General features: G+C 48.5%; 2 protein-coding genes across 2 annotated transcripts; both read right to left on the reverse strand.

Moving 5' to 3' along the window:
* Window positions 1-418: 418 nt before the first annotated feature.
* On the reverse strand, window positions 419-1,313 carry LOC118590426 (hemoglobin subunit alpha). Its single transcript, XM_036198421.1, has 3 exons — window positions 1,161-1,313; window positions 833-1,037; window positions 419-655 (listed from the first exon to the last, which is right to left on the reverse strand). The coding sequence occupies exons 1-3, from the start codon at window positions 1,253-1,255 to the stop codon at window positions 527-529; spliced, it is 429 nt and encodes a 142-aa protein (XP_036054314.1). The 5' UTR covers window positions 1,256-1,313; the 3' UTR covers window positions 419-526.
* A 5,217-nt stretch (window positions 1,314-6,530) lies between these two features.
* On the reverse strand, window positions 6,531-8,391 carry LOC118589452 (hemoglobin subunit zeta). Its single transcript, XM_036196751.1, has 3 exons — window positions 8,024-8,391; window positions 6,867-7,071; window positions 6,531-6,758 (listed from the first exon to the last, which is right to left on the reverse strand). The coding sequence occupies exons 1-3, from the start codon at window positions 8,116-8,118 to the stop codon at window positions 6,630-6,632; spliced, it is 429 nt and encodes a 142-aa protein (XP_036052644.1). The 5' UTR covers window positions 8,119-8,391; the 3' UTR covers window positions 6,531-6,629.
* Between the last annotated feature and the right edge of the window lie 8,356 nt (window positions 8,392-16,747).

A 16,747-nucleotide genomic window follows, 5' to 3' on the forward strand; every position in this document is an offset into this window, starting at 1 on the left:
ACAAGAGGCTGTCCACAAACCCTGGGCAGACGACTCTGCTTGGCTCCTCTTCCCCTCCCTCCACTTCCCCTTCTCTTTCCTCCTGCTCTTGTCTGGCCTTCTGCCTCAGCACAGGGGACCTAAGTCCCAGGCTAGGGATGTGTCCCCCTAGACTCCAGAGGCCCTAGAGGCTCTGCTATGGATTGTGACCCCTTTGGACATCATAGAGCAGATGCCCTGCACAGCAGATAGTTACGTTAGCATTCACAGCTGTAGCAAAATTACATTGATGAAGTAGCAACAAAATGATTTCCTGTCACCACAACGGGAGCAAGTGTATTAGAGGGTGACAGCATTAGGAAGGTGAGAACCACTGCTGAGGTCCTGGAGGCTCCCCACACCGCACCTTTGCAGATGCAGACAACTCAGGGACACAGGCTTCTTCCTACTTAGACTTTATTCAAAGACCAAGAGGTACAGGTGCGAGGGAGGGAGGAGGGCCTGGCCAGAAGGCAAGCCTGGCAGGAGGCAGCCCCAAGGCTCCAACTTAACGGTACTTGGAGGTCAGCACGGTGCTCACAGAGGCAAGGAATTTGTCCAGAGAAGCGTGCACCGCGGGGGTGAACTCGGCGGGGAGGTGGTTGGCCAGGGTCACCAGCAGGCAGTGGCTCAGGAGCTGCGGAGACAGGAAGGGTCAGTCCGTGGCAGTAGATGCCCTAGCTGCCTGGGTTCCCTTTCTGGAACCACTGGGTTCCCTGCCCTGGGCACGAGGGGCCCCACGCCCTCCCTGCAGGTCCCAGATCCTGCCCCCACGCCCCTGCTCCCGCCGCTGCCGTCAGGCTCGAGCACACACCTTGAAGTTGACAGGGTCCACACGCAGCTTGTGAGCGTGCAGGTCGCTCAGAGCAGACAGGGCACCGGGCAGGTCATCCAGGTGGCCAGCGGCGGTGGCCAGGGCGCTGGCGACCTTCGCGCCGTGCGCTTTGACCTGGGCAGAGCCGTGGCTTACATCAAAGTGGGGGAAGTAGGTCTTGGTGGTGGGGAAGCTATCGAACATCCTGTGGGAAGAAGGTGGGAGTTGAGGAGGTCACAGGACAGCACAGGTAGGGGCTGCCTGTCCGCTGAGCACCAGATCTGCTTCGGATCCCGTGGTCCTTACAGAGCAGAGGCCCAGGTCTCACCTCTCTAGAGCCTCGGCGCCATATTCAGCACCGTGGCCGCCAATCTTGCTCCAGGCAGCCTTGACGTTGGCCTTGTCCTCCGCAGAGAGCACCATGGTGATTCTTTCCTGAGTCTGTGAGAATCAGAAGTGTGTTGGAGCTGCTGCAAATTGCACCTTTATACCTGGGGCGCCTGGGCCACGCCCTCGAGGCGGCCCTCATTGGCTGGCTAGGGCTGTGCGCTGCAGAGCGAAGCCGGCAGGGGGCTCCGGGTGTCAGGGAGGCAGCGATAGGTCCGGGGAGGCGGGAGGGGAGGGGGAGAGGGAATCCTCATCACCCTGTTGGGTGCTTCTCGCTTCTTCCTTTGTCTCCAGTGATGGTGTTTGGGAAGAAGTAAGGGGTCTAGTGCCTTGGGCAGAGAAGGAAGTCGCTCAGACAAGCCTGAGCAGTGCCCACCCCCCTCCACCTTGCCCTGGGTCCCAGCTTCTCACACCCCTTCCTAACCCACACACTCCCTGCTCTGGCTCCACACTCTTCCTGAAACAAGAAGGGTAAGATGCTAGGGACCCACAGAGGAGCCCTCTCCCTGTCTTCTCTCCCCTCTTCCCTCTCTCTTGTCTTTGTCTACCCTCTGCTCTCCTGGATCCTCCTTTCTTTTCTCTCCCTTCGCTCTCCCTTTCCTCCTTTTGTGTGGACAGGTTTTGCTCTGTTGTCCAGGCTGGCCTGGAATCCTTTGGCTCAAGTGAACCTCCTGGCTCAGCCTCCTAAGAGCAGAGAACTGCAGGGGCAGGCCAGCAGACTCCCTGACTCATCTTAGCTGCCCAGTGCTCCCAGTGCTCCCATGGATGCAAGGGAAAAGTACCAAGAGCTGGTTTTGGTGTCACAGGTGGGGGACCTCAGGTACTGTCAGGGTGAGCCCAGGAATCAAAGGTCAGCCTCTGCAAAGAGAGAGCCCATCTTTGTTGTAGTAGCAAACAATAGCAAAGAAGCAGGGAGTTTAACTGGATGGCGGAATGTGCCTAGTGTGAGGAAGGTTCTGGATTCAGTTCCAGCACTGCAAAAGTAGATGTATGATAAAGCAGAGCATGAGGCGGTGGTCAGTGGAAGCTCCTGGGCTCAGTTCCAACTTCTGTGACTTGGCTTGAGGGAGACAGAGCAGAGGAACTGACTTCCCAACTGGAATCACAAAAGTGTCTGAAGTCCCAATGGCTGTCTGTTTCTTCTTTCTCTCTTTTCTCTCCTCCCTTCCTTCCTTCCTTCCTTCCTTCCTTCCTTCTTTTCTTCCTTTCTTCCTTTCACTTCTTTTTTTCTCCCTTCCCTTCTTTGCTTTTTTCCTTCTGAGTCTCAGGACAGGTGTTCATGTGGCTGCCCTTTATACCTCATATTGCTGAGCCTGGATGAGAATTTTTTTTGTTTGCTTCCACTGATCTTGAACTTGAGACCTTCCTGCTTCCACCTTTCAAGTTGTGGGGTTTCAGTTTGCACCATAACACCTAGCTTAGTTTTTTTCAAGCTGAGCCTGGCCTTGAATTAGTCATTTTAACCCTGCCTCAGCCTCTATATTAGCTGGGCCCACTGCCCTGAAGATGTGTTCTGCAGTGATCTGTGTTGTATGTTTAGCTGGTAAGGGTCAATGACATTTCCAAGGAGGCAGCGCATCTGGGACTCTCCTCCTCAGTCCCCTGTAACAACCCTCCTGGGAATGTTGGCTTTTCCCAGGCTATGGGAATGGTTCACAGCCCTTCTCTCCAGAATTTCACACCGGCTCCCCTTTCCCATTGCAGCTGCAGAGAGGCCCTTGGGCCAAGTCAGTAGAATCATAGTCACTGCTGACATGTCGGTGACGCAGAGACCCCAGACACATAGGTTACCATCCAGACAGATTTTATTTAGCCCAGGGCATGTAGATGTGGAAAGGAAGGAGGGCCTAATAGGGCAGGGTTCAGATCCCAAGGTTCTGGTTTAACAGTATCTGGAGGCTAGCTTCTGGCCATAAGAAGCTTCATTTTCTGGAACCCTTGGAATTGGTTTCAAGTTCTGAAGATCTCTCCCCTTTATCTTTCTGAGTCCTTCCTGCTTGCTGACTTTGAAGTTGGCCTGGGATACACACAGCTGGCGGGCATGTAGTCCACTCAGAGCCTACAAGATAGTAGGGATGTTGTTCATTTGGTCCACAGCGTGGCTCAGCACAGGAGCTACCTCCTTGCCTTGGGTCCTGACCTGGACAGCGTCAGGGTTCTGGTTGTCATCGGGGGAGTAGGTCCTGAAGAAGCTGCTGAACAGCCTGTGAAGAGAAGCGGTGGTCGTGGGTAAAGGGAATTGGGAAAGGTTAGGGGAAGTTTGGTTAGGGACTGTAAACTGGACTGATGGGTGGCTTTTGGTGTCCCACCCAGGAGTTAGAGCAAGGGAGAAAGCAGAAGACTCCTCATCTCTCCAGGGTCTCCTAACACTAGTCAGCCTTATGCCTTTTTACTTTGTCCCAGATAGCTCCGATGTCAGCCTTATCATCAACAGAGAGAACCATGGTGTGTTCTTTCTGAGTCTGTGTCCGAACCAGAACCACTGGAACTGGGGAGCACGGAGCATTTATGTACAGTGTTCAGGAGATGGCTGAGGTAGTGTACTGTGGTAGGGTGTGAGTGCAGCCAGGTTCTTGGGCTCAGCTCATTCATCTAGGGAACGTGCGGATGGGAGGGGTTAGGCCTTGCTTTAAGTCTCACAGTGCTGTGAGTACTGTGTAGGCAGAGACCAGGCTCTGTATGCCGTAAACCATGGTATCCTGTGGTTCTTGCAGTTTCTAGAAACTACTAAATGCACAATCCATCCTTATGTGGCCCAGACCCAGACTTGACTTGTTTGTTTGCTTGTTGTGTGTATGCCATGGCACATGTGTGGAAGTCATTCTTTCCTTCTACCATGTCAGTCTTGGGGACTTTACTGAGGTCCTCGGGCTTCATGGCAAGTACCTTTACTGGCTGACCCAATTCCCTGGCCATGCAACCTTCTATCTTCTATCATGTTTTCCCAAGGACTACAGCCATGATGGGCCCACGTAGCAAAGGAGGATGGGTGTTAACTTCCCTGCTCTCTCTGCTCAGCTAGTGTTCGGGCAATTCAGGGTAACAGGTTCTCAGTGCCAGCTACTGGAGGATTCAGGGAGGCACGGACAGGGCATCCCTTTTCAGATCTGGCATTGAGCCAGACCAGGTCTAGTGCTCCCTACACTACAGCGTGTTATCCTGGAGACCATATGTATCCAGTGTTTACAAAGCTTCACAATCGCGCTCTTTAGTTTTTGTTCTTTGCCAACAAACCACAGGAGTCCTGTGATTTTTGCTCCCCAGTCAACCTGGGAGGGTTGAGACATCGTGTGGGAAAGAGCCCCAAAGTTTAAGTATCCAGGATTGGGTGGGGAGCTACTGTCTGGTATCTACCATGCACTGTGATCTCAAATTAATTTGAAAAACCTAGTGAGTTCAGGGTTGTCTGCTTGACAGCTCATACATGCACAGAATCAACCAGCTTGTCAATGTGATCTCTCTGCCACGATGTGGCCACCAATAATCCCCAACTCTCCCCATGCTATGAGTGAGGTTCAGAAGAAGGGACAACTTGTTCCAGGTCAAGGACTGTTGCAGAGAGAGTATGCTAGGAAGGAACAGGAGTGGAAAGGAACAGAGGTGAAGCCTGGACCTGCCCATCTTTACCAGGCTTCCGGTTATACACTTGATCCCAGGGGCTTGGTCCCATCCTTGTTTGCAGAAGTCCAGGGGATTGGCTGCTGAAGTCCCAGCAAAGGAGGAGATGAAGGGAGAATGGATGCATGAGAAGATACAAATCTGCCTTGGGGATGCTATGACACACCTTGGTGCCAGATTTGACTTGGAAAAGAATACACTCCCCTGCCTTCATCATAGGAGGACAAGCCTGAATGGACATTTACTAATTCTAGGGGACTATCTGAGGGATATTGAACTTCTTTGTTCTGCAACGGGGATGTAACCCTTCTAGTTCTCCAAAATGTCATACACCATTTTGAAGCCTTGGTTTACGGATGTGCACAGACTGAGGCCAGCAACTTAGCAGTACTTTTCAGTTAGCTCCACACAACTTTGTCCCCCTCTGCCTGCATATCCACAGTGAACTCACCCTGCAAATGGGAAGCCAGTACTACCCTGAAACACTGGATTAGCAGTTTTAGAAAAAGGGATGAGTCAGCCATTCAGCCACAGTAACTTCTGTTGAACACACCCAGCTGTGCTCCAGACCCTTATGTAGGCCAGATAAACTCACAGGAAAGTTGGTAGGGCCCACCCGAAGCACCAGAACCTGTCAGATCTGCAGACGGGTGTCCAGATACTGCACAGGACATAGCCACGGGCATGCGTGGTCCGAAGCTTAGCGCCTCTCTGACAAGCATTTATTTAGTTGTGGGAAATCTTGGTGTTGGGGTACAGCATGAATAGCCTGCCTCAGCAGGCAGGGCAGCCGTGTGGTTCCCACTAACCCTTGCACTTCGTTTAGCGCCCCAGAGAAATACCTATGCCCTACATCCCTGACATTGTAAGGTAGAGGGCTAAGATCTGAAGACCTGCATGGGCTGGTCCTGGGCTGCTTCCTAGAGGCCCTGGAGACCCCTCCATTTCCACCCAATAACAGTTGCGCCTCTAAGTGTGCCCGGTGGCGGGCAGTCAGGTGCAATATGGCCGCACTCCTGGGTGCTGAGTTTGGTACAGTCATGGAGGTCTCAGGGGCCACGTGCCCCGCCTCTTCATCAGAGCCCCCTATCCCCATCCCCACCCCCCAGATCGCCCTGATCCGCTGAGCTCAGTAGCAACGCAGAACCCCCTCCGCCTGTCCACAGAAACATGCCCGGAGTGAGGCCTGCGGTTGGGGCTTCTGGCTCGGCTCAATCCTGTATGTGGGTGTCTTCGTTGTGAGCTCCCAGAACCTGTAATTACTCCTAAGAAGCCAGTTACTGCTCTGTCAGGAGGGAGCCAGAAAGAACCCAGGCAGGAAATCATCTGTTCTTTAAGGACAGGGATACTCCCTCCCCGCAGCTGACAGGGCGGCGGGAGCTGTGACGTCAGACTTCGGGGAATTCCTGACACCCACCGCCACTCTGTGTGAAGCGATTTGGGAAGAAAGCAGCCCAGCTGCACATCTGACCGAGGACCCGCGTGGGATGGCCCTGGGATGCTCTGCTTCCTGCGTGCTGTGACTCTGGGGGACCCTAAGCGCAAGACCCTCCCCCAACCACCCTAGGAATGTCCTTTAGGCAGTGTGTGGCACTAGGGTCTACAACTTTGCTGCGAAGCCCCTGTGCATCCCGTAGCGTCCCCATTCCCGTTTCCCTCCGAGAATGAGAACACAGGACCAGTTATTTCTATTTTCAACCATTTATTGGGGGCTACTGGAAAGACCCGAGGGAGGGTTCAGTGAAGGGGAGGAGAAGGGTCGTAGCCCATCTTGGGGGTTGTGGCGTGGCGCTTAGCGGTACTTCTCAGTCAGGATGGAAGACAGGATAGACATGAACTTGTCCCAGGCTTCGTGGACCTCAGCGGTGAAGTCGGCCGGGAAGCGTGAGGCCAGGGTGACCAGTAGACAGTGGGACAGGAGCTGCGGAAGCGGGGAGGGAGATTCAGTGCACAGTGCAGCGGAGACCTCACCCGCTTTCCTGCTTTGAGTCCTTCCCTGCTGATCTCCCCTCCATTCTCACCAACCCACCTTAAAGTTGACCGGGTCCACACGCAGGATGTAGGCATGCAGCTCGCTCAGCTTGGTCAGAGCGCTCGAGAGGTTGTCGATGTTCTTAACGGCGTCGCCTACAGCAGCCAAGATCTTGGAGCCGTGGACACGCAGCTGCTGCGACCCATGGTGCAGGTCGAAGTGCGGGAAATAGGTCTTCGTCTGCGGGTAGCTGCAGAAGAGCCTGGGGGGCGGGAGAAAGCGTTAGCTTTGTGGGTGCTCCTTAGGCTAGGACCCTGGCTCTTGCCTTGGGCTCAAAATTTAAGGGGTACACAAAGACGTACCACACAGAAAAGCAAAACAAAACAATATTTTTATGCAGCATTTAAAGAAATGAAATTAAGGGCTGGAGAGATGGCTCAGCAGTTAAGAGCACTGACTGTTCTTCCAGAGGACCCAGGTTTAGTTCCCAGCACCCTTGTGGCTCTTCACAACGGTCTGTAACTCCAGTTCCAGGGTTTCTGACACCCTAACACTGATATACATGCAGGCAAAACATCAAAGAACACAAAATAAAATATTGAAATTAAGCGCAAAAAATGTACATCAGATAATACAAAACATAAACCAAAAGCCGGGTCTAGAGAGATGGCTCAGTGGGCTCTATTCCAGAGCACTGACTGCCCTTGAAGAGAACTTACAACCTTCTGTAACTAAGGTGCAAAGGGATCTGATGCCTGCACACACACACACACACACACACACACACACACACACACACACACCCCAAATAAATCTTTTTAAAAAAACAACCCAAGATTGATGTTACTGTTTCCTGTTGCACCAGGCTCCACAGTATCTGCTCACTGTCTGCCCCTCTTTCTTTTATCTATTCATTCCTGTTCATTCAACGAAGACGTGCAGAGCCATGTGGAGGACTGTGAATGCCGGTCCACCTCCTCTCGCAGCTCATCGGCCCACCAGGACCCCTCCTTACAAGCACTGTTCTCACAGTCCCTTCCGGCCAGTCACTCTTCACCGTGTTTACCTCATCTTCTCAGTCCTCACCATCCTCACCAGCCCCTCCTCATGGCCCCTTCTCAGTGGCTTCTCCCCATGAACTTTTTCTTGTCACTCCCTTTTTACTGACCCCTGGCTTCTCATTTGGTTACCCAAGCCACGGTGCCTGGACTTACCTTTCCAGAGTCTCGGTGCCAATGGCCTCAGCCTGCGAAGCCATCTTGTCCCACATGGACAGGATGATAGCTCTCTCATTCTTCATCAGAGACATGGTGGTGGTGGTGAGCGTTGGAGGCTGTGCTGGAGCTGAATGCACTGGAGCTGAATGCACTCAGGGCTGGCCTGCTGGTGCTTGTCCCCAGTGTCCCCTTATATACACAAAGTCAGGGGCCCTGCCTGGCTGTGACCACTGGTTGGGAGAGGGGAGGGGGCTTGTAGGTGGGTCCTGTTATCAGACACAGAACAAGGGGATCAGGGCCTGGTGGGACTTGGAGGTCAGGTGCTATCGCTCCTGCCCACACTCCCCTCGGTCTAAGGGTGGGTGTGTTGGTCATTGTCCTGCACAGAATCCAGGAGAGATAGGGGCCCAGCCATGTCAGGAGGTCATCCCTTGTGTCCAGATCCGCACTGTCCCTACTCATTTCAGAATCACAAATTGCTTGTGCCATCCATGTCCCCTAGTTCCCGTGACTCTTGGGTTTCCTCCAAGGAAGTAGTAGGCCCTCTCACTCAGCGCTGAGGGAAGAGTATGGAAGTCTGCTCTCACCAGGAGGTGACAAGTTAACCAAAGAAAACCATCAATTTGCAGCCCAGGTCTCCATAGCAACCAGTGTCTGGTGAAACACATGATTCTTTTAATTTATCTTAATATGCAGTGAAGTTGATTTGCTCATTGTCCTCTGAATTGACACGTATATAGATTTACATAACCAAGTCACAATCAGGATGTAGAACAGCCCTGCCATCCCAGAAACCACCACAGCCACCCATTTGCTGCCTCAGCTTCCTCTTGCTCCTGATCTAAGCCATGCTAATCCATCTTTTTAAAAATGTGTGTGACTGGAATCATACAGTGTTATATCCTTTAAGACTGGCTTCTTTCATCTTGCTGACTGTTCCGTAGCTTCACCTGCAGTATCAGCTGTTGGCAACTTCTAAATATGCAGCAGTTTATCCTTTCACTGAAGGACTTTAGGACAGCTTCAAGTGCGGGGTCATTATAAATAAAGATGCTTTGAGCGTTCACAGAGAAGTCTGTGCATGAGCATAGGCTTCAATCCCCTATCCCTGTGTCTGTAGATGTATCTATATTTGGAGGGAGCAGATGTGCTGGCATATGCAAAATGCATAGTTAACCTTATAAGAAATGACAAACTGTTTTCATGAGTATCTTTGCTGCTTTGTATTCCTGTGTGTATCATTGCCAGAGTTTTTGAATTAGTGTTTTGACAGGTAAATAAACAGTGATGTAACATCATGGCTGCGAATTGCATTTCCCTGATGGCCAGTGATGTGGAAGATCTCGTCGTGTGGCTATTTGCCATCCATGTGTTATCGACAGCAGCCTCTTTGCTCAAGTACTCTGTCCACTTTTCAACTAGGCTACTTTCTTACTGGCGGCTTATGGGCATTCTGTGTACAATTTGGATGCATTTCTTTTTGTCTGATATGTTGTTTGCAAATACTTTCCACCAGTTTTTTTACTTTTTAATTTCATCTTTTAATTTTTTCCATTTATCATTTGTTTATTTTGTGTGAAGGGGCATGCATGTGTCCCAACACATGTGTGGAAGTCAGGGGACCGCTAACTCACATTGTTAAGAAGTGCTAAGTGCCTCTACTCACTTAGTGAGACAACTCACCCAGCCCTCAGTTCATCTTAGGAAAGTTTTATAGAACCAAAGTTTGAATTTTATGCAATCTAACTCATCAAGCTCCTACTTTAGAACTCATTCTTTTGGGCTGGGTTTAGTGATGCATGGTTTTAATCTCAGCACTCAAGAGGCACAGGCAAGTGCATCTTGGTGAGCCTGAGGGCAACCTAGTCTAAATAGTGAGTTCCAGACCAGCCAGGGCTACATAGTGAGACCCTGTCTCAAAATGAAATGAAATGAAAATGGAAAAAGAATATATTGTTTGAGACAGAGTCTCACTATTGTAGCCTCGGCTGGCCTGGAACTTGCTATGTAGACCCACCTGCCTCTACCTCACTAGTGCTGGGAACAAAGGTGTGGGCCACCAAGCCCGGTTTATGAAAGAATTCTTAAGAATTCACTGCCTATCCACAAAACACAAAGATTTTTAATCTGTATTTTCTTCTGAAAGTGTCATAGTTTGTACAGATGATTCATTTTGAGATCATTTTTGTTGGAGGTGTGAGGGTCAGGCCCGTGTTAATTACTTTTGGCTATGCACATCTGCTCCATGGTTAATTGTTGCAAAGACTCTAAGTTCTCTAGTAGATTCACTTCTCACACTGATTGGTACAAATTTAATTAGCTAGGCTGAGTATATGTGCTTGCCTAGCTTGTGTGAGGCCCTGGATTCGATCCTTAGGCTCACATGCTCCCTCCCCCCCCCCCATGCTAATTAGCTATCACTTCTCTGTGTCTTTGCCAAGAGGGAGTGTAAACATTAATTAGCCATATTTTCATTACATTTCATTTCTTGTGTGTGCATGTGTCATGGCACATAACTGGAGGTCAGAGGACAACTTTGAGATCATGTCTTGTCTTCTATCTAGGGATGAGACTCTGGTCATCAGGCTCGGTGGCAAGTGCCTTTAGCCACTAAGCTGACTTGCTGGCTCAAATTAGCCATATTTTCATAAGACAGTTTCTAGGCTCCATTCTGTCCCACTGATTTACATGTCTATGTTTAACCACAATGACACAGTCTTGATTACTACAGATTTATAGTAAGTCTTAAACTTGGGTAATATCCCACAGATTGAGAAAGATAATTTTTATTTACTAATTGAGTTTTAGTTTTTTTTAAAATATTTATTTATTTTTTGGTTTTTCAAGACAGGGTTTCTATGTGTAGCCCTGGCTATCCAGGAACTCACTCTGTAGACCAGGCTGACCTCAAACTCAGTGGTCCCCCTGCTTCTGCTACCTGAGTACTAGGATTAAACTAGGACGAAAGGTGTGTGCTACCCTTACTGGACTTTTTTTTTTTTTTTTGAGAGAGAGAGAGAGGGTGTTGCTGTGTATGGTTGTGAATTTGTGATCCTCCAAGTGCTGGGATTTGAGGTGTGTGCCACATGCCTGATAAGAATAGTTGGCAAGCATATGTCTAATAAAGAACTTATCTAAACTAAAGGACTCAGAGACAGCTCAGTAGTAGAGCCCATTCTGAGCATGAACAAGGCCATGAGTTTATCCATATACCAAAACTAAAGCAAAATCAAAACTTGATTTTGAAACAGAGTTTCTCTGCATAGCCCTGGCTGTTCTGGAACTTGCTCTGTAGACCAGTCTGGCCTCAAACTCAGAGATCTGCCTGCCTCTGCCTCCCTAGTGCTGGGACTAAAGGTGTGTGCCACCACTGCCTGGCAAAAGTTATCCAAAATATATATTTTAAAATTATACCTTAAACAGAAAGAGACAAGCAATTTTAAAAAGGGAAAAAATTTAATCAGCAGTATTGCAACGTTTTAAAACTGGTTTATTTTACTTGGCATAGCACCCTAGAGATTCATCTGCTGTATCAGTAGGTTCCGTTTCCTTTCCTTTTTATTTATATTTATTGATTTTATTTATTTGTATGTATATATCTGTGTAACTTACACCATGTGCAGAGGCCTGACAGCACCAGATTACCTGGAGTTCAGAGTTACAGATGAGCCACCTGACATGGGTACAGGGAAACCAAACTTGGACCCTTTGGAGGAGTAACAAGTACTCTTTTTTTTTTTTTTTTTTTTTTTTTTTTTTCGAGATAGGGTTTCTCTGTGTAGCTTTGTGCTTTTCCTGGAACTCACTTGGTAGCCCAGGCTGGCCTCGAACTCACAGAGATCCACCTGGCTCTGCCTCCCGAGTGCTGGGATTAAAGGCGTGCACCATCACTGCCCGGCGAGTAGCAAGTATTCTTAACCACTGAGCCACCTCTCCAGTACCTTCTCTCTCTCTCTCTCTCTCCCTCTATTTTCGCTTGTTTGTTTTTTGAGACAAGGTTTCTCTGTATAGCCCTGACTGTCCTGGAACTCATTCTGTACACCAAGCCTGCCTCTGTCTTCTGAGTGCTGGGACTAAAGGCGTGGGCTTTTATTTCTTTTTTGAGCTGAGGATCGAACCCAGGGCCTTACGCTTGCTAGGCAAGCACTCTACCACTGAGCTAAATTCCCAACCCTCTTTTTTATTTATTTTTATTTTTATTATTTTTATTATTATTTTTTGCCGAGACAGGGTTTCTCTGTGTAGCTTTGAGCCTTTCCTGGATCTCACTTGGTAGACCAGGCTGGCCTCGAACTCACAGAGATCCACCTAGTTCTGCCTCCTGAGTGCTGGGATTACAGGCCTGTGCCACCACTGCCCGGCTTCTTTTTTATTTCCTGATGTGAATGTACAGCAGTTTATCTTTTCATTAACTAATGGATTTTTGACTGTTTCTTCAAAGAAGATATACAAAACCAGGCGTGATGATGACTCTAGCGTTTGGGAGGCTAAGACGTACATTGACACAAATTCGAGACTGGGCTACATAGTGAGTTCCTCAAGCTCTCCTAAACTAGAGTGTGAGACATTGTATCAAAAACAGACAGACAAACACTGTAGATATACCACTTCATAGTTACTAGGATGCCATAATTAAATGACAAAATAAAGCCAGGGTGGTGGCAGAGGACTTTAGTCCCAGCACTCTGGAGGCAGAGACAAGTAAGTAGATCTCTGAGGAATTCCAGGCCAGCCTGGTCTACACAGTGAGTTCCAGGACAGCCAGGGCTACATAGAGAAACCTTGTCTCGAAAAACAAACAAACAAAAAAGAGACAAAATAAAGATGCTAGTGGAGATTCAAAGAAACTGGAATCTTGATAAAATGCAGAAGGGAGAGAGAAAATGGTGCACACTAGAAAACAGTTTGGCAGTTCCTTAAAAAGTAAAAGGTAGGTGCAGGGTAAGGTAATGCACACCTTTGATTCCAGCACTTGGGATGCAGAGGCAGAAAGATCTGTTAGTTTGAGGCCAGTCGAAATAAATAAATAAATAGTAACTAGAAGTTAAAGGTGGTGTTAGCGCATGGTCTTGCTGTTCCCTTGCTGCATACACACTCAGGAGAAATGAAGCATGTGTATAAAATAACAATGGGGACATGTCCATAGCAACACCATCACTTTTGTTTTTGTGAACTGTGGGTTTTTTGAGACAGGGTTCCACTGTGTAGCTCTGGCTGTCATACAACTAGCTCTGTAGACCAGGCTGGCCTTGAACTCACAGAGATCTGCCTGCCTCTGCCTCCTGAGTGCTGGGATTTGGCCTCTTTTGGGTTTAGAACAGCCAATAAACCACAGGAAGACAGTCCTCTAGGCTGCTCTTGAAGCCAACAGCTGTAGTATAACCAACTGCTGGTCTCCAGTCAGGGCTAGCATAACAATATTATTGATCATAGTCTGAAGTGGAAACAACCCACATCTCCCACTTTCTCCCTCCCTGATTTCTCCACTCCAACTATGACAGGGTCTCATGTATCCCAGGCTAGCCTCAAACTTCCTAGGTAGCCACAGGTGACCTCTGAATTTTTTGATCCTTCTGCCTCTACCCCCTGAGTGCTGGGATTACAGGCATGTGCCACCACACTCAGTTTATGTGGTGCTGGGGATTGAACCCGAGGCTTCATGCATGCTAGGCAAACACTCTACCAATTGAGCTTCACCCCTTGCCCTGGCACATGGGCTTTCAAAGTCAGAAAAGGAACACTGGACTTTTGCAAATAGATGGTCAATTTTTTTGTTTAACTTTTATTTTATGTGCATTGGTGCGAGACCCCCCTGGAATAGGACTTACAGACAGTTGTGAGCTGCCAATGTAGGTGCTGGCTGGGAATTGAACGTGGGTCCTCTGGAAGAGCAGTCAGTACACTTAACTGCTGAGCCGTCTTTCCAGCCCCTATAGTTGGTCAATTTATATTTCCCCTGGTGGTGTGAGTTTCCCTCCCAAACATCTTACCCTGTTGGTCTTCTAGTCTCTTCTAATTTAGCCTTTCTGCTCAGGAGTACAGGGATTTCTCTTGTGGTTTCCTGGTGGTGAGTGAGGCTGTGGTGCCCTTTTCACCACTGGAAATCCCCGGCTGCTGGATCTCCTCTTCCTGAAGTATCGAAGTGATGTTCATTCTCCCACTGTGCTGCTCTCACTGATGTGTCAGAACTTGACAAATATTCTGGATATAATTTCCTTGTCAGTCTTACACGTGTTTCCTCACCCACAACTCTGTAGTTTGTAGCACCCTCCTACCACTGCAAACCGACCTCGGGCCTTGCCCATGCTAGGTAGGCGTTCTGCATTGAGACACATCTCCAGCTCTGCCTCATTTTCTGTCTTTTTTTCCTCCGAGACAGGGTTTCTCTGTGTAGCTTTGGTGCTGTCCTGGATCTCACTCTGTAGACCAGGCTGGCCTCGAACTCACAGAGATCCTCCTGAGTGCTGGGATTAAAGGCGTGTGCCTCCACCACCGGGGCTCAGCTCTGCCTCATTCTGACAGTGTCTAACTTTAAGCTGTGAGTGGTGGCACACAGTTGTAATACTAAGTTTTGTGGAGGCTGAAGCTGGAGAATTGCCGTGAGTGAGTTTGAGGTCAGACTGAGCTTTATAGTGTGTTCCAGGACAGAGAGCTTGTCTCAAAGAAGAAGGAAAAAAAAACAAAGAAGTTGGTAATTTTTTTTAGACTGGTCTTGAACTCACAGAGACTCGTCTGACTCTGCCTCCCGAGTGCTGGGATTAAAGGTGTGCACCACCACCGCCCAGCAATAAGTTTGTAATTTTAACGTAGCCAATTTGTAAATTTGTTGACCTGTTGGAAAAATTGTCATATTTTTCTATCTGAAATACCCTGAGGTTGGAAACACCTTAGATGCCCATCAATGTGTGACAGACAAATTATAGTTATGATATTTCCCTGCAGTGAGACACTGTTTAGCCATAAGGATGAAGTGATGATCACACTATGACATGGATAAACCTTGAAAACATTACAGGAAGTGAGAGAAACAGATTGACCAAGTTGTGCATTGTGATCCCATGTACAGTAACTGTCCAGAACAGGCAGATCAGAGGAGAGGGGATTACAGTTATCAGGCCTGGGGAGAAGGGAGAGAGGGAATGGGTGCTTATAGGAAGACCTCTTTTTGGGGAGATGACAACATTGTAGAACTAGAGAGAGGTGATTGTACTATCATGAATGTACAAAATGCTACTGACTGTTTACCTTTAAAATGTTACGTTATTACTTTTGTATTTAAAAAAGAAATTTTATCTTATTGACTGTTTGTGGGGGGAGGGGCACTGTGGCACGCCATGGTGAATGTGTGGAGACCAGAGTGTGACTTGTGGGAATCCGCTCCTACCACCGTATTGCTCTCTGGGATAGAACTCAGGCTGTCAGACTTGGTGACAAGTCCTTGACCCATAAGCCATCTCACCGGCCCCATTTCTATGGCTTGTTGTTTGTTTGTCATCCCCCCCTCCCCTTTCTGAGATAAGGTCTTGCTATGTCATCCTAACTCTCTGGGGACTTGCTATGCAGCCCACCATGGTGTTGAACTTGCAGCAACCCTCTTGTCTTTACCTCCTGAGTGTTATAGGCATGCCCACCGTGCTTGACAACTTTGTGTATGTTTTGAGACAGATCCTCACTATGTGGTCCAGACTAGCTCAGAACTTGTTATGAAGCCAGGGAGTGACAACCATCACCTCCTGCTTTGATCTCTGGAATGCCGGGGATGCTGATATGTGCCACCAGGCCTTGCTGCCCATGTTATTTTTTACTTGTTCACGTTTTAAACATTTTTTGGGCAGGTAGGGTTTTGTGTGTCTAGAACTGGCCTCAAACTCACTATATAGCCAAGGATGGTCTTGAACTTCTGATTCTCTAGTCTCAAATCAAATCAGAATAGAAAATATATGAAATAAAGTTAAATAAAGAGTAGCTGGATGTGGTGGCACATACCTTTAATCCCAGCACTCAGTAGGCACATCTCTGAGTTCATGTGGCCAGCCTGATCTGCATAGTGAATTTCAGGACAGCTAAAACTATGTAGAGAGACCCTGTTCCAAAATAAAACAAACAAACAAGAACAAAAGCATGTCCAAATGTCCGGATTGAGAGAGATTCTAAATATACTTTTAAAAGCTTTGTGATGCCATTGTGTGTATTTGCAATAGTTTGTACTGGATTGCTTTTGTGAGACAAACGACCACTGACATTTGTCTAGTGCTTTCTACATTCCTCACGTGGCACCAAACTCTCTGTGGGGAGCCCACAGCCCTCATTGCCACTCTGTAAGGGCAGTTCTCTCATCACTGGGATTTGTTTTAATGTAAGGGAATAGAAGCTCAGAGAGGTTATAAATGTGCCTACAGTTCCAACGGAAGTGGGAACTAGCTGCATGGTGTGGGCTGGGCTGCTGATTGCATAGAGGCTGATCTTGGTCTCTCCACCTGTGGACACAAAGAACCCAGATCTGTGCAGAGTCCAGGATGCTGAAGCTGCTGATCTGCAGTCAGAATTGCAAGCTCCAGGCACATTCTGAGCTTGAGTAGCTGGGCTGAGATGTCTGCCTGATTAATCAAGCAGAAGACCAGGCTGGGGATCTGTAGAACTCCCCCCGCCCCAAAGGTGACTGTGGGAGAGCAGGTTAACCTTGTGAGTTCAGTTTCACCATTTAAACCTCTGTGGTGAAGT

The sequence above is a fragment of the Onychomys torridus genome, chromosome 8 (genome assembly GCF_903995425.1).
Source record: "Onychomys torridus chromosome 8, mOncTor1.1, whole genome shotgun sequence".
Lineage (NCBI taxonomy): Eukaryota > Metazoa > Chordata > Mammalia > Rodentia > Cricetidae > Onychomys > Onychomys torridus.